We start from the raw sequence: 27,114 nt of genomic DNA on the forward strand, positions 1-27,114 counted from the left end.
GCTCCGAACCTTGTTTTCTCTCTTTCCATCATCTAAAATCTCTTTCAGCTATAATGTATCCCACATCACACTCCACTCACTTCTGACCTAACATCGTTTCCAATTCTCTGTTCTTTCATTCTTGTGCTCAAATCCCTTTATGCTTCATCCCTCCCTATTTGTAATTTTCTCCAGCATTACATCAGGCCTGTCAACTGTACACAAGCATGGCCTCTTGTGTATCCCAAGATTCCTTTGTCCAACCATTATGGCAATTCCTTCAGACCCTAAACTGTGGAATTCTCTTCATAAATATCTTTGCCAATTCACTTCCCTTAACATCTTCAAGACCCTTATCAAATTGCATCCTTGATGCAGATTTTACTGGATGACCCTAATGTCTTTTTCTGAGTGTCAGCTTTTGTCTAACAATGGTTTTTGTAAATGCCTTGGGGTGGATTTCCATGTTAAAATTGTTATATAAATGTATAAAATGGGAAAGTCTGAGTTATGTGGGACAAATAGAGAAAGATTGAAGAATGCTATAGCACATAGGAATTTGGGAGTCCTTGTGCATAAATTTCAATAAGCTAAGTTCAGCAGCTTGCAGAGAAAACAAATAAGATGTTGGCCTTTATTTCGAAGAGAATGGAAGATAAAAATGGGATGTCTCGTTAAAACTATCTAAGGCAGCATTAGACCAGGTCTGGAATACTGTAAACAGTTTTGCTACCTTTATCCAATGAAAGATTCGCTGGCATTGGGGATGGTCCAGAGAAGGTTCAATAAGCTGATTCCAGGTACAGACATCTTAAGAACAGAAACTAATTAGTTTGGACCTAAACTTATTGGAACATTGAGACCTTATTGGAACATAAACTTATCTTAAGGTACTTGACAGGGTAGATGCAGAGAGACTGTTTTTCCTTTTGGGAGAGTGTTGGACCAGGGGGTATAATCTCAGAGTTAGGGGGTGCCTACTTAAGACAGAGGTGAGGAAAAATTTATTCTCTCAGACGGTGTGAATATGTGGAATTATTTACCACTGAGTGCTGTCAAGGCTGGCTTGCTAAGTATATTAAAGGCTGAGACAGACAGATTTTTAATCAGAATCAATAGTTACAGGAAAAAAGTCAGGTAAATAGAGTTGACAATTATCAGATCAGCCACATCTAATTGATTGCCACTGATAAGTAAATAGGCCAGATGTCTTGCTTCAGCTCCTACGTTTTAGGGTCTTATAAATGCAAATGAAGCTCACATTCCTGGGTGTCAATTTATAATGGGTTTAACCTATGTCAATAAAGCTGGCCTCATACCTCATTTTGCAAAGATGTAATGTGTAATAGACTAAAAGAACTCAAATTCACCTTCTGGTCTTTGCTGAAATGGCAAATCTCCACTGGCCAAGAACTGGGCAATACAACTTCTAGGTGCACTGCTGAAACAGTTACAAACCACTAAATTACAGGCACTTAGAAAAGAAAATAGTTTTCTTTAAATCAACTTGTTCTAACATGTTATGTCACATCTCTGTGGTAGGTGGAATTTGAACGTGGGCCTCTGGCTCGGGGTAGGGATTCCACCACTGTACTACAAGATCACAAAGAATATTGCTGTTCAGATTTCTTACAATACATTGCAAGGCAAATGTGTCTTAAACCAAAAAGTAGGGACACTACCATGCACCATGCTGCTCTTGAATGCTAACCAGTAAACTCTTGCCAGAAAGTGGGCACCAGGGCACGATAGAATTGAAGTAGTCAGCTTGCATAGTCTTCTGTTGTTGTTAGAAGACTACCAAATTACTTGTGAATTGTACACAGAGACCTGTATGCTGTGATGGGAACCCTTTGTTGCTTGCCCCATATGTCATAATTAATGCCATCGTAACAATCTCACTACCTCAGTGCTGGCTGACTACTCTTTGTTTGTCTAGGTATAATTAACAAATCAATATCCAATATGGTTTAACTTATTATCTTCAACTGCAATGTGTTTCACATTGATGAACAGAACCTAACAGATGCTAACAATAGTCATTATCCAGTCCACAAATGAAATTACATTCATGCCAAAGTATAAACGTGACTTGCACACCTCCCGCATACGGCTGAAGGAAGAGGAGGAAAATCAAATGTGAGACAAGAATTACTGTGCAGAATTGCATAGAACTTGCCCGCAAATAGATCCAATTTGAAGGGTGTTCTCAGAATCCTATGCTCTCTATGGGTAGCCTGTATTACAGTAGTATTACAACATGCTAAAGTCAAATTTCTCACTCCACCCCCTCCTTCAATTCTCGTAACTGCTGCTCTCTGTTAAAAACTAATTGAGACTGTTAGACGATGGACTCCTTTAAATGGCGCTCACCCTGACTACAGAACCTTAAAGAAACCTATGATGCTATCTTTCCTTTAATACTTTACTGCCCTAAAATCAACTGGAATGTAGAATTTATGTGCACGATTACTCTTGTGGATGTGGCAGGCATTCCTCAGCTGCTTTGGACTCAAATTTTAGTTTCCTCTTACCCATGGTTATCATTGTAGGCAGAGAAAATAGCATTAAAAGCTAGGGCAATCATTATTGAAAGAGCGATCACTATAATGTGAATACAGTGCCAGCCTGAGGTTAATTAAAGTCACTAAAATCTGCCAGGCCAGGCTGGATTGGTTATGGTTTACATTATCCAAGGTCTGCAGTTTAAAAAAAAGCTGACTCTATTCACTGAACAAGTTCAACTATCCTTGTGTTACTCCTTTATATGCTGATGCCAACAGGTAGAGGGCCAGATAGCTTTATTCTGGAGGAGGGAGTGAAGTGTGAGCTGCAGTATTGAAACAAGTGGTTTGAATTTGAAAAGAATGCCAAATGAATACCTTGTAGGAGGATTAGTCTGTAGCCGTGAAACTAGTACAAGGCAAGGATATAGGGCTGTGCGTGCAGATTGTGCATTCCACATTAGGAAGCTAGAACTCAGCCAAGCCAGCAACTCTGATAGTAGTGCAACCAGCTTTACAAATGGAGAAGGCAAGGTAGATGTTGCATTGATTATAAATTTAGTTTCAATGGCTGGGTTTGGACATACGCAATCCACTGTGAGGTAACCATTCTCATTTTTAAGCAATATGTCATATTTAAATTGCCTTAATTCCCAAAGCTGCCAACTTGTGCTTTGGCTATACAGCTGTTTCTGCCATAAGGCGATAGTTACGTTCCTGTGCAGCATCATGTTATAGAAAATCATACCATAGAAATAACAGGGCCTATGGAAAAAGCAGGGTTAGGGGCAGACCACCAAAAAAAATCACTGAAAATCCTCAAAAATCACTCAAAAGCCAAGCACATAGGATAGCACCATTTGAATAAATGTTTAATTTCTATCTAACAATGCAATAAAAGTGCATTTAAAATCTTACCTTGAAAAATTGTCAAGATGACTTGATGGGAGATGTGCTAACATTGTGCACAGTCAGGCAAAGCCCGCAAAATGATCATGTGATGTCTACACATACTCCGCGCACCAATCAAATTGCATTATGGCCAATGCAAGTTTGTGTTTTAGAAACAGCATTCCCCTATTCGTCAATCGTCTTAGAGACAATTTGTGTTGCCGAAACATGAGTTATAGCAGAACTGACTGTTGTTCTGCCAACATCCACTGTTACAATGCCTCTAATCAGCCGTTGTTCAGTTCTGAGTGGGCTCAGTGTGTTGATAAGCTCTTTGATCAGGAGCAGGTAACACCTAAGTTTGACGCTCTCCTGACCCTATGTCCTCTTTCTTATTCTCCAGCAGTGATCACAACATAATGAACAAGAAGACTCTAACACAGAGATGTTGTGCCTGTTATCACCTTGACTGAAATGTGGTAACTCTTCCAGACTAGCTCTACTGGAGTAGATAAGGTCAAACATTTTCCATTGGCAGCAGGATTGATAACCAATGAACGCAAATTTTTCAAAATAGGCAAAAGAACCAAGTGGAAGATGACTAGAAGAGAACATTACACTGCAAATTGTTATGATCAGTCATCTACTACTTGGATTTGGAAGCAGATTCAACAGTAGCTTTCAGAAGAAACTTGGTTATAGCTGTGTTTAGAGAAGAGATTTCACGACTAGGGAAAAGGCAATGGAATGGGAGTATTTGGATAGCTCTGTTAAAGATCTAGCAGAGGTCAAACGGTTCAAATTTTCTCCTTTAAATCATGGAATCCTCACAGCACAGATGAAAGCCATTCAGTCCCTGAAGTCTGTACTGACCCTGTGAACAGCATCTCACCCAGACCCTATTCCCATGGCATTGCACCCAACCTGCACATCTCTGGATAGTGGAAGGAAACTGGAGCACCCGGCAGAAACCCTCACCAGGGAGGTGAGGGTTTCCCAGGGAGACCCAGGGAGAACATGCAAACTCCACATAGTCACCTGAGGCTGGAATCAAACCCAGATCCCTGTCGCCTGAAGGTAGCAGTGCTAACCACTGAGCAACGCATGCTGTTCTTCCATGCTACAAGATTCCATTTACTCAAACCAGATATCCAGCCTTGCTTGTGTGGTTTCATTTCTTGGATTTTCTTTTTGACGTTCTGCTTTCTTCCAGTAACTCTCAGTTTCTCCACCTGGGGTTCCCTGAATGATCATTCTTGGAGTTTACTCTAATGTTTATTACAAAATAATTGGGAGGTTCTCAAGCATGAAACAAAGTCAACTGTGCTCCCAGATATAGTGAAACACTTGGGCTCAGTTCAGAATATCCTCTGTACATTATATTTGATCAGAACATGTTATGAAGAGTGAGTCAATTCAGTATATATTAATATTAAACCACCTCAGTGGTTACATACAACAGATTCCCTTAGATTTAACTTATCCAATTTAACAAAGCCTCTTATAGCGCTGGTTATTTTAAATGTAACTGTTTTTCTATCATTACTTGAATAAAGCAGAAATTTTTACGATACAAACCGCCAGAACCTAAAATGTCAAGGATAACATTCCCAATGCAAATAGCTGTCCTAAAGTATGGAATATGATACGACACTGTTCGAGCTCCACTGTGACACTTAAGGTCATGTCATAGCAGTATTCTTCTTTGTCAAATGTTTTTGGCATTAGTGAATAATTCTTATAACACCTTTTCAAGAAAGATCTGTTTATCTGTTTTCACTGAGGAAGTACGTCACTCCCACTTCCTCTTCTTTTTGAGACTACTGGTCTCAACTGTTTTATCTATCAGTGCCTGAAGTGAACAATTACTTGTCTGTGAAGGGAAGCCTATTGTTTACCAAAGCTTCCAGTGTGTCTGCTGTGGCTGTTTGGTAGCTCCTTTTATTTGTAAAAGATTGTATTACAGGGGCATCCAGTGTTAAAGGTTCAGTGGGAAAATCCACTACTGGCACATTGCTTTGTAGTCCTGAAAGTACATAAGCACCGAGTTACATGACTTCAGTCAGAACAGGAGGAGAAGCTCTACAATAGACATTGACGTCACTGTGGTAGGACACAGGCACTTAGTCAGGGCTAACGTTCTTCATCAGCACCTTGGAGATCTTTGGTTATAAAGTGAGGCTGTGTTCAAAGAATTCATAAATGCACAAGCACCCAACTGACAGCAATAAAAATAAGCTTAACAGAAAGACTGCCATGTACTGCATGCAAGTTTGTTCACAATAGTTGTCCCCTCCCCAGGCTCGGTATGTGTGCTTTAAAAATTAATTCTGTTGTTACATTTCCTCCACCAACCATTGACTCTTTATTTACCCATCAAGAAAGTAATTTTTATCTGGCTTTTACCAGGAGTTGCCAGCATGCATGCAAGAATGGGATTGGCTAGTTCTCCTTGGTTTGGCACTTCCTGTAGCCCAAGGCCCAGTGGCCATTTGAACCACAGAAGGCAAATGGAACTATCTTGTTGGCATGGACAGGTCAGACCGAAGGGTCTGTTTCGGTACATTTCTATGACTCTAAAAGTGGGAAAAAGAGAAAGGAATCATTCAGCCCATCTCCTTTTGGAGGAACAAGCCAAAACTATTCCCACGGCCCCACGAGCTCCCCATTATCCTGCATCTTCTTCTGCTCCAAACTTGAATCTTTTTTTCTTGTCTCTGTCTCAACCGTTGCTGATGTTCTAAAATATGTCATGCACTGTGTAAAGAAATTAACCTCGACCTCTCTCCTCAAACTATTTATGACAAATTTAAATGAATTATCTCTTGCAACTTACTCCCCAACGTGAAGGAAGCTGCCTTTCTCCAGTTAAACAATCAAAATTATAAACAATTTCAAAAATCTTCATTAAATTTAATCTTTATCCCTCTTTGCTCCGGAGTTGTCAATTCTGTATTGTTACAGCACAGGTGTCCATTTATGCCCATCATACCCACACCACATTCTACATGTCCAGTTAGCCAGTATCTTTCCCCTGCCTTCTCCCCTTAACCCTAAACATTCAAAGTCAAATTACACCTAGTATTACAAATAGTTCCTCTTAACTACAGTTGCCTGGAACATATTCTGATGCATTTAATGATCTTTCAATTTGGCCACCAGAGCTATTCACTGTCGTTTATCTACTATAGACTGTAGTATTAAATTGTAATAACTTGCTTACTTTTTCAAACTATGCCTTTAGTCATGAAAACCTGTGTTTGACCTGATGCTATAAGACTTCATCACATTCAAAATTAATGTTGAGGACTCCCAAGGCAACTCCCTCCTGACTGTATACTACTGAGCCACCAACTCTGTTTGGTCTGTAACATTGATTCTCTGAGTATGGCTAGGTCAGGCTATTGCTCATCTGGCTAGGTCAAGCTATTGCTCCACAGGTCTGTGATACAGCTCTCCCGATCTTAGCATTAGCCCCTAGGTATTAGTAAGGAGGACTCTGCAACGTTGACAGGGCTATTTTGCTGTTGTCTATTCCGGTGCCTAGGCCGATGACAGGTGGTCCATCCAGCTTCATTTCTTTGTTGAGACTTTGTAGCAATTTTTGACAAGTGAGCTGAGCCATTCCAGACAGCATTTTGGAAGTCAACCACATTGGTATAGGTCTGGAGGCACATATAGACCAGAGCAGCTGGACCAGGTTGGGATAGAGATTTAGCAAGTAGCTCATTTGATTCAGTGGCAGTAACACTAGTTTTGAGCCACCTATTTCAAAGGTATACAAGGAAATCTCTGAATTAATTGATTAGAAAACAGTTTTTTTTAGAGGTTTAGTGAACCAGATGGGTTTTCCCCTGACAATCACCATCATCAGGGGATGCTTGATTCAGGACATGTTACTGAATTCAAATTCCCTCATCTGCCATGGCAGGGTTTCAACTCTGGTCCCTAGGAGATTAATTAAATTTATGGATTAATAGTCTCGTAATAATATCACTGGGCCATTGCCTCTCCCTGACAAAAGCTCACCGCCTGTGCAAGGATACTTTGGTTGTTCTGGGTATGGTATTTAAGAGGCTACTGAGTTCAAATTTTTACAGAGAAATAAGTAAGAATCGAAGTCTCTAAATTGAACACAATAAAGAGGAATTTGATTTTTTTGATCACTGATGCCTTTTGCCTTCAGGCTGTTTTACAGGTGTCCTTCATTTTTCTCAGTTGCCATCTCTATTTGGGAGGTGCAACTACACCATCTCTTTCTGAACTGTCCATCAACATTTCAGAGCCTGGTAGCTCAATGTGTAAGTTCGGCACAGAGCACAAAAACAAAGAAGCTTTCTCACAACACTGAGGTGTCAGTCAACTGTCTGATGTTGAGGCCTGATCAGACTGTTCAGGAGTTTTATCTGGTCGGCTATCAACGTTCCAATATCTTACCAAAACAGCTTTTTGTTTGGGCCTGATTGACGCTTGCCCAGTAAGATTGAAACTGGACTATCTTGTCATCAAAAAGACTTTGTGGACCACCCTAATCCATTCTGGGAATCCATGAAAACAGGAACAGATCTTTTGTTTTCCAAAATGATTTTTTCTCACTCACCCTTGCCCCCTTCTCTGGCAAACACTGGCAGTCTCCACTGCAGTCTCGACCCGCACATGGCCCGGTGTAAGCATTCTTTGCCCCCTGAAACAGCAAAACAAGATTTCTGTCAGCATTAGCTCAACAATTTTTTATTCCAATTAATGTTGCAACTACATCTCTCTTGAGGATTCAGTTATTAAATGCACTGCACCCAACAGTAATAAGCCATAGAGATCCTAATTTGATGCTGATTTGTGCTGACGTGGGCGATGGAGCTGTCCGGTCAATGAGTGTTACAATCGGGCTAAGAAGCAAAATTTAAGACAAAGTATCAGTCAGCTGTTGCACAGTTATACCTGATGGAAAAGCGAAGATATCTTCAACTTATATTTGTGTTTGGGATATGATAGCGATCAGGATAGAAAGCATTTTGCCAATCTTCAATAAAGCTATTAGCAACACCTTTACAACAATGCACTGCCAGCCAATTCAGGCAATGACCCGCCGTGCAAAAATAAGAAAAAAAACAGATCTCTTCACTTGTCAAGTCTATACCACTATTATATCAGTTGCTTTGGCTCTTTATCTTTTTATTTGTTAATCCCCACCATTTCTCAATGAACCAAGCAGCAGTCTACTCTTTACAGATGGACGTACATGATTCCATGGTACCATTTAAAAGAAAAACAGTTCATTCTCACTGGTGTCAATACTGAGCCTTCAATCTCCACTCATTTAATATTTTATTCCCTTTTCATAAGCAGTTAAGGGATGTTGCTGCACACCTATAGGGTGCCAAATTTCCTATGTTGCAACAAATATTTCAAAAGCTCTTCATTGGCTAGACTGGACTCTTGGGGTATCCTAGGGTCATAAAAGCTTCTATGTAAGAACTAGTCTTTCTTTTGCCCCTGATTACTTTTTACTTAAGTACCTGAGCTGAGTTTTAAGTAGAGAGCAATATGGTGATGACATAGCAATTGCTAGTGGGAAATCCTAGCCATGAGACACTACTCAGTCATAGTGTGATGGAAGATAACTTGGTGACTCCTCAAGAAGACTTTTTGTTGGTTCAAGTTTCACCAGGATGTGGGGGAAACGCAAAGATATGTAACTAATGGAAAACCTTGGTTTTTTTTTCATCAACAACACCTAGTGACCCATTTAATGTCAGAAGTAGCCCCTAGTAATCCCTTTAAAGACCACTAGTTAGCCTGCTCCGCCCTCTGTGTCAGTGTCACTATTGTCAAATCCTAACACAAGTGTCTCTGTATCAAAGTGGCAACAAAATTCAAAAGGTGGCTAGTGTGAGATATGGAAATGTGCAGAAAAAGTCACCTGTGGTGAATATTGTAAAGGAAATTAATGTGGTGTTTTAACTTTCAAGTAGTGTGAGCTCAACCATTCACCAGCAAGTATATTTTCGAAAAAAATAGAAACACATTTAGTGTAAAAATATGGTTGGCTTCTAAATGAACCTGCTGCTTTTGTACCGAACTACTCAGAAACAGAAGTTCCAGTTGAAGTTCCTGGTGTGTGCAAAGTTTGTTCATTTTACATGCTCAGTTAAAAAAAATTAAAATCATCCTGAAAAATCAGTATCAATTCAATACACATTTCTTTTTCTAATCAACCTATCTGGAAATGTTATGATGCACCTGTGTAGCAGATAGGATATGAACCTACGCCTCCTAGCTCAGAGGTAGGGACACTAGCACCATGTCACAAGAGGCTTTGAAACAATACACACAATCTGGAATATCCGCTGCCAATAAAGTGGATAAGTTGCAGATGACAGCAAACTCAAAACAGTTCAGTTTGGGTAAAGGGAATAAAAACAAAAGTTGCTTCTTAAGGTTAAGGGAGAAAACGCTGATTTGGAGGAATTCATCTCATTCAAACATAGCAGGCCATCCATGATATGCAAATACTTCTTTAGGATCTCAATATTTTGCCACCTTGTTTTTCCTTCTTTTTTCCTGTAATCCCAAGTTGTCAAACTGGGAGGCCTAGTGGTATTATCGCTTGGCTATTAATCCATAAACCCAGGTAATGTTCTAGGGGTGATAATGGGAACTGCAGATGCTGGAGAATCCAAGATAACAAAGTGTGAAGCTGGATGAACGCAGCAGGCCAAGCAGCATCTCAGGAGCTCCTGAGATGCTGCTTGGCCTGCTGTGTTCATCCAGCTTCACACTTTGTTATCTCTGATGTTCTAGGGGTGTGGGTTCAAATCTTGCCATGATAGGTTGTGGAATTTGAATTAGCTAAAAATCTGGAATTAGGAGGCTAATGATGACTATGCAACTTTTGTCAGAAATACCCATCTGGTTCATCCGTGCTCTCAAGGGAAAAAATCTGATCTGCTTTACATGTAACTCCAGAACCACAGCAATGTGGTTGACTCTCAACTACCTGATGGGTAGTAAACGCTGGCTTTGTCAATGACACCCACAAGCTGAGAATGGATTTTTTTTAATGTCAATTAGAAAGCTGGCAAGAGACCTATGGTGGTTTCGCCAAGGAAAGCCCACTGAACCAGATGCAAATCAGATGACCAAAATGCCATAGCATGAGCTCCCACATAGCAACGGCCACCAGGCATTCAGCAGTTGGCATCTTTCCCACCAAAGCAGGCCATGTCTATTAGTGGAAGGACACCCATCCAAAGATCCACAATTGTAGTGGACACAGGGCAAAGATAGGTAATATTTGGGAAGGCCATGGGGGGGTTTTTTTTCACATTGGGAGTCACCTTGAGGAAGGTGACATCAGGGGCTAGAGCTGTGGACTTGCTCTCATCGTGTGCCCAATATCTGATGTCCAATCCCTTGATCAGGCACTGACTGCCTTTGAATGTACAAATTCCTTCTGCACTCTGTATGCTGAAAGACCCACGTGCAGTTAAGTCATCCCCAGTGGTGTCACGATGATGCCTTAAGTGGCTCTTAATTGACTATCTCAATTGAAGGTAGGAGAAGGTGAACTATGAGCCTTTCCAATTGGAACTTTATTGTGATGGAAGCAGAAAGGGGGTAAAGTTTGGGTACAACACAATTCTAACAAATTAAATGCCTCCTGACTCTAAAGCTCACCAACAGCGAGAACATACAATTCTGCCTTAAGAGTCACCATCTATTGCAAGTTACGAATGAGCATTATGTTTCAGATGGCCTTACACTGAACTACATGGATCCCTTCTGCCAGTTCAGATCAGTCTGATATCTCAAACAACTGGTGGACTCCACACATTCTGGTCAACATTCCTTCTTTAATCAAAAAAGAATCTGCCTGGTTGCGAATCATTCACATTTATGACCGTCAAGTTAACCTACAAAGTAATGGAGACATCAGGCAACTCAATCCATCCAAGAAACTCTACCTGGGTCATCATCTTCAGCTGCAGAACAAACTCAATCAAGTGCTTATCTCCCATCTTCAATCAAAGGGATGTTATCACAACATGATCAGTAGAGCTGAGAATTCTTATCAACACATCAACATCAAATGCAAGTTGTTGACCTCGCTTTCTGTCACTCCACAAAGAAACAAACTTGCATTTGTACAGTAACCTTCACTGCCTTAGCACTTCACAAATTGGTTTACAGGCAATTAAATAATTTTGAAACAGGGTTCCACTGCTGTAATGTTGGAAGCACAATAGAAAATTTGGCCACAGCAAACATGCATACATGGCAATGAGATAAAAACCGGATAATCTGTTTATTGTTAAGGTATAAATATGGGCCAGTCGTAGCATACCTTAAGAGTTTCTGTAGATTTTTCTGTGCACCTTTGCAGCACTTCATTATTTTTTGTAAATTCCTCAGTGACAGAGTAACCGCACTAGGTTTCTGCAGAGCCGAGATAATCAGACCAGAATGGTTTGCATTCGCCTGATTTCTGCGCTGAATTCTCAGCTAACAGCATATCGGGGCTGTGACAGCTGGTGCCAACAACTTGATCATGAACAAGAATGTGAAAGGACAAAACAGCCAGGTTTACTTTTTCTGATAAAAACCGAATGAACTGCAAACGCTGTAAATCAGGAGCAAAGCCAGAGGTTGCCGGAAAAGCTCAGCAAGTCTGGCAGCATCTGTGAAGAAAAAATATCAGAGTTAACGTTTCGGGTCCAGTGACCCTTCCTCACAACTGATTGCTGATTGCAATCAGTATGATCCCCACTGTAAAGCACAGATACACGGTTGAGGACTATGACAACAGTATCGTGATCAAATAGCTGCCCAGATTCAAATGACTAGATTCATACATAACATGCAATTTGCTCAAGGTATTGTGACTCAGTATCTTCAGAAAGGGCAAGAGTGTAAACGTATATAGGATGAATGAACAAGTGTGAAGCCTGTGAGACAGAGTTGAGCCAGAAATTGTTCTGGGAAAGACTGTGACAAAAATAAAGCTGCACAATGCTATCCTAAAGCAGACTCTGCTAGTTTAACGTTGCAAGTTAAGTATCCCAAAGGGCAGCCTCGCTAGAAAGGAGCCAGTTCTGTGACTGATATTCACAATTTGCAAACCCTCTACCGTCTCCCAAAATGTACTGATATTTAACTACACGTGAGTTTATTTTCACAAGTACAATTATGTGCCTGCTATTTCTTGAAAACAAACTGAAACTAAGCATTTGTGACATAATTTTTTTTTGACAATCATGGGATGTGCGACTGGGTCGGCCAGCATTTATTGCCCATCCCTAGTTGGCCTTGTGAAGATAATGATGAGCTACCTTCCTGAACTGCTGATTTCCATGTGCTGCAGATAAAACTACAATGCTGTAAGGGAGTGGGTTGCAGGATTTCAACCCAGCAACAGTGAAGGGTTTCCAGGTCAGGATGGTGGGTGGTTTGGAGGGGAACTTGTCGGTTGTTCTGTTCCCATGTATCTGCTGTCCTTGTCCTTCCACATGGAAGTGACCAAGTGTTTGAAAGGTGCTCTAAGGATCTTTTATGAATTTCTGCAGAACACCCTGTAGGTAGTACACCGTGCTGCTACTGAGCATCGATGTCGGAAGGAGTGAATATGGATGTGAGGCCAATCAAGCCGGTTGATTGACAGCATTGTCAAATACTTTTCCATTAGTAAGCAATGGTAACTGGATACAGCATTTGTCTTAAGATTTGATTGGGGATCCTTCAGCATTCCTGTTAAGGTTGTTAACCATATCACCAAACCAAATCCAAGCCCTCCACAGGCTCAGAGTCCCATACAGCCACATGAGTTGCACTGTCTTCAAGTGGTGATAGAAACATAAGAATAAAATCACTTTTCTTCCCTAAGGGTTCAGCACCACCACCTGGAATTGACAGCAAGAGGGCTCCCATGGACCAACTATGGGTTCAGAAATACTCTGAACAGAAGTTGTTAAAAGCAGTTTCCTGAAGACACTGGCTCAGTTCACTTTGGATTATTTTATCCATAATTTTGTCACTTACACACAACTTCAATCCAAACTTGTTTCAAACATTCAAATTACCACCTGTTTAGCATGCAAAGGGTTAGTGACATTTAGCCAGATATCTGACATTTACTTATGGTTATGAATTATGTCCTTCTCCACCCAGCCTTTCCTCCTCCAAAACCCATTCTGAATCACACTGAGATTAAGACTGATTGATTCCTTTAACTGTATGAATGTTCCTTTGATTCAAAGGCTTGCAAAGGCCTGCCTAATGTACAACTGGGTTTGCTATCCAAATTATTAATTAATGCTGACTCCTATTTTTGCTCTAATTAGCCCTCACGCAACCAGTACTAGAATATTTCTATGGACAGAATTTGAAGAGACAATGAAGTAAAAAATATTAATTTGAGTTGAATCATTGGGAATGCCCAAAATGTCACCACTTCACCTGAACTGGATAAATAGGACAATCTACAACATGGGATGGAGTTTCACTTCCTCCTGTGTTGCATTTTTTTGTGGGGCTGGGGATTTATTAAAGGGCGGTGATGGCTGAGCACCCCATCACCTTCTAGCTTCTCCCCTGATTTAGCCCACAGCAGGAAGGCATGTGGATGAGCTCATACCCTCAAGGGTCTCGTCCACGGTCAATGGTATAAATCCACTCCTGACTGGGGGCTAACCATGTAGAGAACATGACATGCAAACACATGATGGGTTGCTTACTAGATGAATGAGCACAAGATCTATCAATGTTCTTAAAGCATTTTAGCCATGAAGAGATATTAAGGAGAGGCTCAGGCTAGTTTCTTTGGAGCACGGGAGAAATTATTTGAAAATGCAAGCTTCGGGAGAGTAGCTCCTTCATCTGACAAAGACTATAATCTGGTGTCGTGTCATTTTTGACCTTATCCACCCCAGTCCAACACCAGCACATCCAGATCATGGTATTTTATAAACAGTACTGGTCTTATTCTTAAATGAAAAATGTAAACACATTGGAAGTGATTCAGAGAATGTTTACTCAACTAACTTCCTGGAATGGGCTGGTTGTCTTGAGGAAAAGTTGGCCAAGCTGGGCTTGTGTACACTAGCGCTAGAACAGTAAGAGATGACTTGATCGAAGCATGCCATCCTGAGGGGTCTTAAATCATGTGAAGGAGATGCTTCTTCTTGTTTGAGAATCCAGAACTATAGGGTCCACTACTTAACGTAAAAGGTCATTTATTTAGGACAGAGATATGAGAATTTTTTTTAATCAGGAATGGTAAATCTTTGGAACTGTCTTTGAAAGGCAGTACAGAGAGAGACCTCGAATATTTTAAAGGCAGATATGTATCATTTCCTGGTAAACAAGGGGGTGAAAGATTATTGGAGGTAAATGGGAATGTGGAATAGTCAGATAAGTCATGATCTGACTGAATGGCTGAGCAGGCCCAACAATAACTACTGCTCTACATGTTCACAGTTAAGTCTCTCCAGAATAAAAATGACCTTACTGAATTTCATGGGGCCTCTCTGAATCCACTGATTCTGTCGCTATAGCAGGATTGGGCAGCTGAGTGAGATTCCGCAGTCCTGAATGCATCTGTGAACAAATAACTTGGCAAGTTGGAAGAAATCCTGAGAATATTACGGCATTTACCAAAAGCCACAGGTTAACAAATATAACCCTATGTCGACATCCACACCACAATGCATAGAACCATGCCACTATACAATTTCCCAGCTTCAGGAATTCAACGGATAAAACTGGAAAGAAGAACTTTTTTAAAAGAGGACAGTCCTTGGTCACAGAAAGTAATTCCCAATGGACACTTTTAATCATTCAACTGATTAGGGAGGAGGGATTGCGGCGTGGGGTCAATCTAGCAGCAATTTTCTGAGGTAACAGTGCACTCTGATCTCAGGCTCACTTCAGGCAGCTTAATCACTGCTGACACACAGAGATACCACTGATGTATGCCCCCTGCACAAAACCTGGCAGCAGCCAGGAAATGTGATCTGGAGGAAAAGGATGTAGCCCATTTGTCAGTGGGGCTGCACTCAAAAAACTGAGATCAGTAACAGCACTCGCCCTGAAGCTGCAGCAGGCCAGTAGACGTAAATGGGCCTGGCCCGGAAGCAGCATGATCGTATTTACTCTCCGAGGCCCAGTCCACCATAGTGTACTGTTCATAGATTAAACCAGAGCTTCTTTTCCCCTTCACTTCCTCCCACTGCCACCTGAAGGTGCTGATTTATAGTTGAACAGGTGCTGGCCGTACTGTGGGGAACTCTTCCAGCTGTCATTCCCTGAGTATGCAAACACAGATAGCGAAGTCAGGCTACTCTACTGTGCTCCTGTTGCTTTTTCCTATTGGCCCTGGCATTGGACAGTCTGGCAAAGCAACTAGCTGTGGTCTATCCAGTTCTGCTAGGCTTTGAGCTGGAAGTGAAGGCAGGTGCATGAAGTGTCTCCCTGAATGTGAGTAACTGCCCACTAGGGGAACAGAAAGAAGCCAGCTTTCACATTTTGTTACAATCACCATACTAACACTGGAGCTTCAGTATGTGATCATCGTTCGCTGCTGTAAAAAGGATTAAAGATATTTTCTAATCAACCTATTACATGCCTCTGAAACAGGTGGAATTTGAACCTGGGCTTCCTAGCTCAGAGGTAGGGATGTTACCATTGTGCCTTAACCAGCACTTGGTTAGGGACAATGAAATAGCCTCAGGTAAACTTCACAAATGATAGGCAGTTGTAGAGTGCTTCGAAACTCTAGGTTACACGAGCCAAAAAAAGATGTTTTAAAAATCTTTTTGGCACCTGCCCAGTAAAATATAAATGATGCCAACCCTGGAAGTTACACCAGTCTTGGACATGTGCCACTTAGGTTTCCATCACTGATTGCTCCAGAGCAGAAAACAGAGGCAGTCACCTACCTTCCTCTCAGGTAACACAGTCACTCGCGTACTTTGCAGAGGGGCCCACTGGGCATTTCTCAGAAGCTCCCCAATACAGGAGCACTGATTCTTGTACAGTCACACGGTTAGAGATCAGAGTTACAATCTTGTCAATACAAGTACAGGAAGAAGAGATTTCCCCATTAACGTAAACTTTAAATGTAAGAGAGAGGTTAGCTCATTCGCAGGTGTGTGTTTGATCATTATCAAAGAACTCTTCGCTTGTAAAGATAAATTGTGTCAAAACCAACATCTTCACCACCACACAGGCAAAAAAATAGGCAGCAACTTTTGGAAAAAAATCCTTTTCCTAATGATTACTCTCAAGGTTAAACTCACATGAGCCACACAGTTGCAAAGTAATTGGATGCTGCACCTTCCCAATGGAGAAATAGAAAGAGATCAGACATTAACCTTACTCACCAAATGGAAAGCAAATGTACTGACCATCCACGTCAACCTGCGCCACTTACCTCAAGTATGACACCCAGGGTTCACTGCCTCCATTTTCTATCCACCTGAAGTCATTCACTGTTTCTTTCGAATAAGGTAGAGATGGAGTAGGGCTTCTGAACCCAGGGCTCATCTGTTCCATCCACTTTTCTTTTTGTTTTTTTTTCTCTCTCTTTTCTCTTTTATTTTCCTAATCTCTTGTTGAACCGCGTGGTTGCTGTGACGGCAGCATCAGTGAGAGATCCCAGCGTGGGCTCCTGGCGATCATCAGCAGGTAGGCCTGGCATGCACTCATGGCAGTGGGCAAGTGGGCCCAGCACAGCCAAGTGGCGGCAGAGGCAAGTGTGAGTTCCCACCGGGTGTGTGCACTGACGAGGCAGTCCTGGTGCTGTGGGCGGAGGCAAGTTTGGGTTCCTGGCGGTGCCTGTGTCCAGCGCAGATTCATGGAGGTGGTAGCGGAGGTGAGTTTGGTCCAGTACGAGACCTGGCAGCATCAGCAAGGTGGGTCTGAAGTGGACTAATGGCAGTGGCAGAGTCAGGTTTGGGCTGAAGTGGTAGCCAGTGACGTCTACATTGGTGAGATCCACTGAGGATTCAGAGTGGCCATGTGGAGGCAAAGTGGCGCTGAAGCGTGGCAACGTTGGCACGGCAAAGGGGGCTTGTGCCTAGCCACCGGGACCATGACCCATGGCCAAGCTCTTAACAAGAAGGACTGTAAAGTTGAATACTTTTTCTTTATTCTTCAGTCTTTATAGTCAATGCTTTGGTTTATTTCACTGTGTTTTAAGATGGTTTTGGATTGTGGTCACACTACGCAACATTTTCACTGCATTTTGCAACAAAATACACGTGACAATAAATAAATCAGGTCACTCAGTTTCACACCAGGCTCCGATGGTGTTCATCTTCAACGCCGCTGAGAATCCCAGGAATCTTAAAAAGCCATAAACCTCCCCATGGGCGGCTTCTGGGCCAGTGCTGCTTTGGCCAGCAGCTTGGAAACTGTGTATGGCTGACACAGCTCCGGGTTCAATCAGTGTTCTTGACCGGGTGGTATCAAGGCACATCAGTATTTCAACATTCGAGAGGGCTGGGAATTTATATGCCAGTGTGGTGCTAGCTGTTGTCATCAGGGTTGGAGCAGGGGAATGTTCTGCTGTTTTCTAGTGAGTTAATTCCCATTTACTCGGCTAACACAGCACAATATTTTCCTAAAGGAACAGTTCAGAGATGTTGTTATGCACTTCTGCAACAGGTGGGACTCGAACCCAGGCAACCTGGCACTGAGGTAGGGACACTACCACTGCAATGCAACAGTCCCTGAGGCAGGGGAAATGGGCATTTTCCTAATCATCTGCTCAGGGAGATGTTATTCTCTGGAGCAAGTGCGACTTGAACTGAGCCTCCTGGTTCAGAGGTAGGGACATTGCCACTCCACCACAACAAACCAAGGCAGGGGAGTGAGTGTAAGACGGCAATAGCTTTCACCTGACACCCACTCTAAAACTGCTCATTACCAGAAAGCAAGAGCAGACAAGATCAAACCGAATGCATACCCTACTGCTCGACAGGATTAATTTGCAGTTCATTTCTCACTGCACTGAGAGTGGCAATAATCAAGGAAAAACAATTGAAATTCTTAGAAAAATATTGCCAAAAAGCTAATGATATACTGCAACTTTATGGTGCATTGTTTAGACATAAAGAGACACTTTTTACACTGTAACAAGAGGACATTGCCGGGATAATTATTAATAAACGGCAGATGCACGTTTAATATTTTCACCAGTGTCAATGCTCCTTTGAAAGATTTACTGTGCTGCTGTGGACCAATCTAAATTAAGTTTTCATGTGCTGCTTAAAAGTAAAGACCCCAATATAAATGTCGAGTAAGCATTTTCTTTGCAAACTACCATGACACCAGTTTCCCAAAACAGAGCAAAACAACCTTTGCACAGATGAGCCTTTGATCCCATTGCTGACCTTTTATCCAAAATGCTGAGCATGCACTTTCACTGCTATAGATCCTTAAGACCTTGGTGAAAATAAACAGTTCAGATACTATCTTAAAAGTAATGCCCGAAGTAATCATTCTTAGATTTTAGATCACAGATCAATTTCTTCGCTCGTCATAAACATATCATTCTGTAGCCATAGCAACCCTGGTGTGCAAGGAATTCTCACAGAGATTTATGAGAGATGATTTGATCTACATTTCTGAAGGCCTGAAACAGACTTTCAGTGTCATGACTCTCCCTACTTCCTATTGCATGTTTGTAATATACTTAGCAATTCACTGTTGACATCTTTTAAGATCTGAATAGCTGGTACACTGATGCCCAGAAATGACTCTAATAATGGCTCGTCCTGGTGACAGTGATGCTCCTCATCTCTCAGGCTTGAATTCCTGAAGGTCAAATATAGCAGCTCCTTCGCTGCCCCAACCACTGTAAACAGAAATGCAGGCCTGGCTGGGAAGAAGCAGAGTTTCAGCTTAGAGTAAAAATGGGTTGACGGCTAAAAACCATTTTTTCAAACGAACCGCCATGGAATGAAAGAAAGCAAAGGAGTGAGGGTAAGAAAAAAATATGAATGCTAGAAATCATAATGCTTGGAAGATGTTGGAAAGGCATAATGGACAGATCTGAAATAAGTTACTTAAGAGTCATAGAGTTGCACAGCACTTAAACAGAACCTGCAGTCCAAATCATCCATGCCGATCAGATATTCTAAATGAATCTAGTCCCTTTTGCCAGCATTTGGCCCATATCTCTCTAAGCCCTTTCTATTCATGTACTCATCCAGGTGCCTTTTAAATGCTGTAACTGTATCAGCCTCCACCACTTCCCACTTTACACCTTTATATGGTTGGTATTGTCACAGAGCACTGACTAAACATCGTTCCTTAAAGTTATTATGTTCATTTATGAGTCTAGGTGGGTGGCCAACAGACTTTGCTTCAGCCATGGTTCATTGAATTAGAATTAGAATTAGGTTTATTGTCACATGTACTCAAGTCACAATAGAGCAGAGTACATGAAAAGCATATAACGTCGCTGACACACTGTACTATCTGAGGTACAAAGTACCTCCGTACAAATTTTAGGCATAAAAACTAGGGAAAATAAAGAAAATAAGTTACACTACAATACAGATATACATTGAACAAGTTAGTAAAATAAGAAATAAAGCTAAAAAGATAGACATTACAGTCTTTCTATAAGGGATTCCATGTCTGACCAGGGTCCACTAGTTCCCAACCAGCAGCCATCTTTATTCAGGGTCTGTTGGCTGCCATGCTCACTCTACTCCAGGGCCACTGACTGCTCTTCCTGCTCTGTCCTCAGTCCGCTCCAGACCCACTGTCCCTGCTCCATCCTCATTCTGCTCCAGACCCACTGTCCCTGCTCCATCCTCACTCCGCTTCAGACCCACTGTCCCTGCTCCATCCTCACTCCGCTCCAGGCCCACGGTCCCTGCTCCATCCTCACTCCGCTCCAGGCCCAATGTCCCTGCTCCATCCTCTGCTCCAGGCCCAATGTCCCTGCTCTATCCTCACTCTGCTCCAGGCCCACTGTCCGTGCTCCATCCTCACTCCGCCACAGGCTCCCTGTCCCTGCTCCGTCCTCACTCCACTCCAGGCCCAATGTCCCTGCTCTGTCCTCACTCCACTCCAGGCCCACGGTCCCTGCTCCATCCTTACTCCGCCACAGGCTCACTGTCCCTGCTCCATTCTCAATCTGCTCCAGGCCCACTGTCCCTGCTCCGTCCTCACTCTGCTCCAGACCCACTGTCCCTGCTCCATCCTCGCTCTGCTCCAAACCCACTGTCCCTGCTCAATCCTCACTCTGCTTCAGACCCACTGTCCCTGCTCAATCCTCACTCTGCTTCAGACCCACTGTCCCTGCTCCATCCTCACTCCGCTCCAGACCCACTGTCCCTGCTCCATCCTCACTCTGCTCCAGACCCACTGTCCCTGCTCCATCCTTACTCTGCCCCAGTCCCACTGTCCCTGCTCCATCCTCACTCTGCTCCAGACCCACTGTCCCTGCTCCATCCTCACTCCGCTCCAGGCTCACGGTCCCTGCTCCATCCTCACTCCGCTCTAGGCCCACTGTCCTGCTCCATCCTCACTCTGCTCCAGGCCCAATGTCCCTGCTTCGTCCTCACTCCACTCCAGGCCCAATGTCCCTGCTCTGTCCTTACTCTGCTCCAAGCCCACTGTCCCTGCTCCATCCTCACTCCGCTCCAGGCCCAATGTCCCTGCTTCGTCCTCACTCCACTCCAGGCCCAATGTCCCTGCTCCATCCTTACTCTGCTCCAAGCCCACTGTCCCTGCTCCATCCTCACTCCGCTCCAGGCCCAATGTCCCTGCTTCGTCCTCACTCCACTCCAGGCCCAATGTCCCTGCTCCGTCCTCACTCTGCTCCAGGCCCACTGTCCCTGCTCCATCCTCACTCCGCCACAGGCTCCCTGTCCCTGCTCCGTCCTCACTCCACTCCAGGCCCAATGTCCCTGCTCTGTCCTCACTCCACTCCAGGCCCACAGTCCCTGCTCCGTCCTCACTCCGCCACAGGCTCACTGTCCCTGCTCCGTCCTCACTCCGCTCCAGGTCCACTGTCCCTGCTCCATTCTCAATCTGCTCCAGGCCCACTGTCCCTGCTCAATCCTCACTCCACTCCAGGCCCACTGGCCACCGTCCTAGTCTCCCCGCCTAAGGGATACAACTTCCCAGCATCCACCCTTTCTAAGCCATGCATTATCTTGTATGTTTCTATTAGATCTCCCCTCAACCTTCTAAACTCTAATGAATACAATCCCAGGATCCTCAGTCGTTCGTTATATGTTAGACCTATCATTCCAGGGATCATGCGTGTGAATCTCCGCTAGACACACTCCAGCGCCAGGATGTCCTTCCTGAGGTGTGGGGCCCAAAATTGGACACAGTATTCTAAATGGGGCCTGACTAGAGCTTTATAAAGTCTCAGAAGCACATCGCTGCTTTTATATTCCAACCCTCTTGAGATAAGTGGCAACATTACATTCGCTTTCTTAATCACAGTCTCAACCTGCAAGTTAACCTTTAGAGAGTCCTAGACTAGCACTCCCAGATCCCTTTGTACTTCAGCTTCATACTCACTCCACTCTAGGTCCACTGTCTCTGCTTTATCCTCATTCCGCTCCAGGCCCACTGTCCCTGTTCCATCTTCACTCCACTCTAGGCCCACTGTCCCTGCTCCATACTCACTCAGCTCTCGGCACCCTGTCCCTGCTCCATACTCACTCCTCTCCAGGCCCACTGTCCCTACTCCATCCTCACTCCGCTCCACGACCACTGTCCCTGCTCCATCCTCACTCCCCTCCATGACCACTGTCCCTGCTCCATCCTCACTCCGCTCCAGGCCCACTGGCCGCCGTCCCTGCTCCGGGCTGCTGAATGTTGCTTGGTGTGCTTCAGATGTTGGCAGAAGAGAAAAAAGACAGAAGACGAACAGAAATACACAAGAGAAAAGAACGAGATTAAAAAAAGAAAATGAACGGATGGAGTTGACGAAATCCTGCTGGAGCATCCTACTCTGCCACCATCTTGGATCAATGGGTAGTGTTCTCACTACTGAGTCAAGGGTTATCAATTACATAGAATTGCATAGCAGTTAGGGGACCTGGACAGGTCATTCAGCCTGTCCATTCATGATAGTATTTAGCTTTACTTGAGGCTCTTCCTACCTTTCCTTGTTTAATTCTATCATTACTGTCTATTCTATTTCCCTCATCTGCCTGTTTAGCTTCCCCTTAAACGTGTCTATGCTATTTGCTTCAGCTATTTTGTGATAGTACGTTTCACATTCAGACTATTCTTTGGGAAAAGACGTTTCACAAGGATGTCCAATTGGATTTCCTGGTGAGTTCAAGAGCCAGACTGTACAATAAAGGGTTAACTATCACACATAAACATAGAAAGCTCTGTCAATGATTATGTCAGAGTCATAGAGATCTAAGATTGCACTCTGTTCAGCACCATTCATGATTTCTCAGACACTGAAGCAGTCCATATTCAAATGCATCAGGACCTAGACAATACTCAGGCTTGGGCTGTCAACTGGCAAGTAACATTTGCGCACACAAATGGCAGGCAATGACCATATCCAATAAAAGTTAGGTAGACTGGCCTTGCTGAATTACCCATGGTGTTCAGGGATGTGCAGGTTAGGTGCGTTGACCATGAGAAATGCAAGGTTGTTAGGGATATTGGTGGGGCAGAGGTGGGTGGGGGAGTGGGTCTGACTGGGATGCTATTCGAGGGTTCAGTGTGGACTTGTTGGGCTGAATGACCTGTTTTCACACTGAAGGGGTTTTATGGACTCTATAACAAGAGATAATCTAATCACCGCCACATGATATTGAATGATGTTACCATCACTGAATACCTCATTAACAATAACCCAAGGCTTACCATTGACCAGAAGCTCAATCAGTCTTGAAACACGGTGCCTACAAAAGCAGGTCAGAGGCTAGGAATACGCTAGTAAATAACTCACTTCCTGACTTTCCAAAACCGGGTCATCATCTACAAGGTACAAGTCGGGAGTACAATGGAATATTCCCCACTTTCCTGGATGGGTGCAGCTCCAACAACAATCAAAAGGCTTAACACATCCAGGCCAAAGCAGCTAACTTGATTGGCACCAATCTGCAAACATCTACTCCCTCCACCATCAATGCTCAGTCGCAGCAGTGAGTACTATCCGCAGGATGTACGACAGAAATTCACCAAAGATCCTTCAACTGTGCGTTCCAAATTCATGACTGCCACAATCTAGAAGGATAAGGACACCATTTGCATAAGAACACCACCAGCTACATGTTCCCTTCCAACCCACTCACCATTCTGACTTGGAAATATATCGTCATTCCTTCGCTGTTGATGGTTCAAAATCCTGGAATTCCCTCCCTAAGAGCATTGTGGGTGTAGCTACAGCACAGGGACTACATCAGTTCAAGAAGGCAGCTCACTGCTCCCCACGACCTTCTCATGGGCAATTAGAGACGGGCAGTAAAATGTTAGCACAGCCAGTGATGGCCAGGTCACACAATTGAACAAAAACAAAACAGTCACTACAACTCAAAAATACATCAGCGTTGGTTGTAATGTGCTTTGAGAGTTCCAGAAATTGTGAAAAGTGTTGTGTGCTTTTAGCATATGCATTTATCTCCACTGTAGCTTTTAAACTGTGCTGCACCAGGAGACTGGCTACCCTTCACAGGCTAGAGGTTGAGCCAAGATAGATTCTGTTGATGCAAAAAACCAATAAGCTCCAACACAAAGGAACATATTCCTTTGCTGCCATTCAGTCAACTGTGCCAAGTATATCAGTATGTGGGGACCGCACCCAGAGAGTTAATTATCACAAGATTATGTTTTTATACCTTACAGCAGCAGTCTCTACCGTGTTGTGGACTAGTAGCCTTCCAGCTGCTTGGTTAGTTAGATTTGATAAGCTTTGGGGTGTAGTCAGCAAAAGCTTCATAACCTGGAGGTGCAGATTTTGCTTTGAAAAAATGAGCACCTTTATTACACCCAAACCACAAAAAGTAAATAACCTTAGCATTGCCTTAAGGAACTGTTGCAGCAAGCACTGCAGCCAAACCCAAAAGCTGTTCCAAGCAGAGTTCAATAAAATACTGTGTAAAATAGATAACTTTTCTCTTTATACCTTTGACAAGTATTTTGGGACCACTTACCTTGAGTACTCTGAATAAAATGCAATTTGTAGCTGATGCTATTTTATAAACAATTTTTTTTTAACAATTCAGGGGTTGGTTTGATCAGTTGGCAGATGGCCAATTTTTGATGTAGTGATGCCAACAGCATGGGTTCAATTCCTGCGCCAGTTTCAGGTTACCATGAAGGCTTCTCTTTCTCAAACTATTTCCCCCTGCCTGAGGCATGATGACCCTCAGGCTAAATTATCACCAGTCATCTCTCTGTAGTGTGACAGCAGTTCTATGATCTGGTAGGGTTATGGTAACTTCACATTTTCCCAGAGTTAGCGTTCCTTCCACTCTTCCCTGTCTTTTGGGGCATACCTCTGAGTTTGCTATGAAGTAGTGATCGCTACACCTAAGGTACTTTGTATTGACAAATCAATTGCGATAGTCAAATTTGAATATTCTTTTTACAGATGAGTTTGCGGCTAGAGTTGACCTTTTAATATATTCATTCTTCAGATGTGAGCCTTGCTGGCAAGACCAGTATTTATCTTCCATCACTAATTCCCTCAACTGCAGGGCTTGCTTAGTCATTTCTGAGGACAGTTCAGAATCAACCGTGTTGCAGTGGGTTTGAAGTCACCCACAGTCAAGATTGGGTAATGATGGTAGATCTGCCTGTCTTGAAAGACATGAGTGGACTAGATGGCTTTTTAGCAATAATTGGGAATTTTCATGATCATCCTTACTGAGAGGAACTCCTCATTCCAGACTTAACTGAATTTTACATTTCCCTAACATTTGGTGGGATTTGAACCCATGTTTTTTGAGCATTAATCCAGGCCTCTGGATAGAATTCCGTTAAATCAGGCGAATCAAAGATTATATGGAATAGATGGGAATTTGGAATTGAAAATACGAACAGATCAGCCTTGATCTCACGGAATAACAGAGCAGACTTGATGGGCAGAATCACCTACATCTGTTCCACATTCATTTGCCTGCAAGGACTCTCATTGATCTATTTCTCCTCTTTACCATCCTTTTCATCCAGGCATACGTAGCTGAAATTGGAAACAGAGTCAAGTGTAAAAGGTCACAGTTCATTCCTCACACTGACCCATTGCATTGCGTACCTAGGAGACTATGCGAGTTCTCATGATTTCTAACTTGTAGCTGGGGCCATCCTGGTCAGCTGGGACAGTGGATAAAGACACACCGTGGCCTGACAATGAGCCATACAACCAGAGAATTGATTTTGACTGGAAAAGGAAACCTTTTGTTCCCAAATTTCTCTGTGAAGAAGATATTATTACACGCTTTTGGAGTAGGCGGGATTTGAACTTGGATCTCTCAGTCCAAGGGTAGGGACACCACCATCCCCACACCAAACTTCAACAAAGAACTTCAGAGCCAAGTGCCATTTCCCCTCTCTCTACTGGCAATGGTTTGTTAAATATGACAAGCCTGAGATTCAAGGAGTTTTGCTGTGAGTAGAGTGAGGCTTTTGACTGTTCCAAGAGTATGAAAAGGTAAACTACAATTAATTTGCTGGAAAATAGTTTAATAAAAACCAAAAGAACTGCAGATGCTGTAAATCAGGAACAAAAAACAAAGCTGCTGGAAAAGTTCAGCAGGTCTGGCGGCATCAGTGAAGAAAAAAATCAGAGTTAACATTTCAGGTCAGGGTCACTGGACCCGAAACGTTAACTCTGATATTTTATTCATAGATGCTACCAGGCCTGCTGAGCTTTTCCAGCAGCTTTGTTTTTGTTCCTGATTTACAGGATCTGCAGTTCTTTTGGTTTTTATTAAACTACGACTAAGACAAGTTTCCCCTTTTGTGGCCAATGTTGCAAATTGCCTTATTTCACCGTTTTTTCTGATTTGAGTTTTTTTAAAGGTATCACGTCACCAGTTGTGTCAGAAGATCATAAACGTACTTAAGCTCATCAACGCAATGATGCATTTGGGCCAGTTATGCTGTTTGAAGGTGTTGAATATTTTCATGAGATAACAAGGTGTAGAGCTGGATGAACACAGCAGGCCAAGCAGCATCAGAGGAGCAGGAAAGCTGACATTTCAGGCCTGGACCCTTCATCAAAAATGGGTTTTCTGATGAAGGGTCCAGACCCGAAACGTCAGCTCTCCTGCTCCTAAGATGCTGCTTGGCCTGCTGTGTTCATCCAGCTGTACACTTTGTTATCACGGATTCTCCAGCATCTGCAGTTCCTGTTATCTTTGAATGTTTTCACGCTAGGTTTAAACAGTTAACAAACAGCTCCTCAAGAAGGACTGAGCGAACCTGGTGTGTTTATTCCTGGAGAAACAGAAAAAACAATCCTTTTTTGAAGGCTAGGAAACTATTCTGTTTAGCATTTTTGAACATTACGGAGCAACTTGAGAATCAAGACAGCGGCAAAATGTTTAGCTAACAGACAGGATGAGAAATTTTCTTGGAAACTAAAGTGATGATCAGGTCCATCCAAAAGCAGTGAAGTCACTATAGTCTATAGGCAATCCTCTTTCTACCAGTTATATAGGTTGATTATCGATTTGACAACATTTGGCTTCACCTTATGCGCTCTTCCTTTGTCAAAGTCGTGCAGTTGTTTCAAAGTACT

At 43.0% G+C, this 27,114-nt stretch overlaps 1 protein-coding gene across 4 annotated transcripts in view; it reads right to left on the bottom strand.

Moving 5' to 3' along the window:
- col4a6 (collagen, type IV, alpha 6) overlaps window positions 1-27,114 on the bottom strand; it is a 393,865-nt gene that overhangs the window by 250,891 nt on the left and 115,860 nt on the right. For all 4 annotated transcript variants that reach the window (XM_059651363.1, XM_048544120.2, XM_059651362.1 and 1 more), the window contains exon 4: window positions 7,975-8,058. In XM_059651363.1, coding sequence (XP_059507346.1) covers window positions 7,975-8,058 — 84 coding nt within the window. The remainder of the gene's footprint in view (window positions 1-7,974; window positions 8,059-27,114) is intronic.

The sequence above is a fragment of the Stegostoma tigrinum genome, chromosome 15, assembly GCF_030684315.1.
Source record: "Stegostoma tigrinum isolate sSteTig4 chromosome 15, sSteTig4.hap1, whole genome shotgun sequence".
NCBI classification, from domain to species: Eukaryota; Metazoa; Chordata; class Chondrichthyes; order Orectolobiformes; family Stegostomatidae; genus Stegostoma; species Stegostoma tigrinum.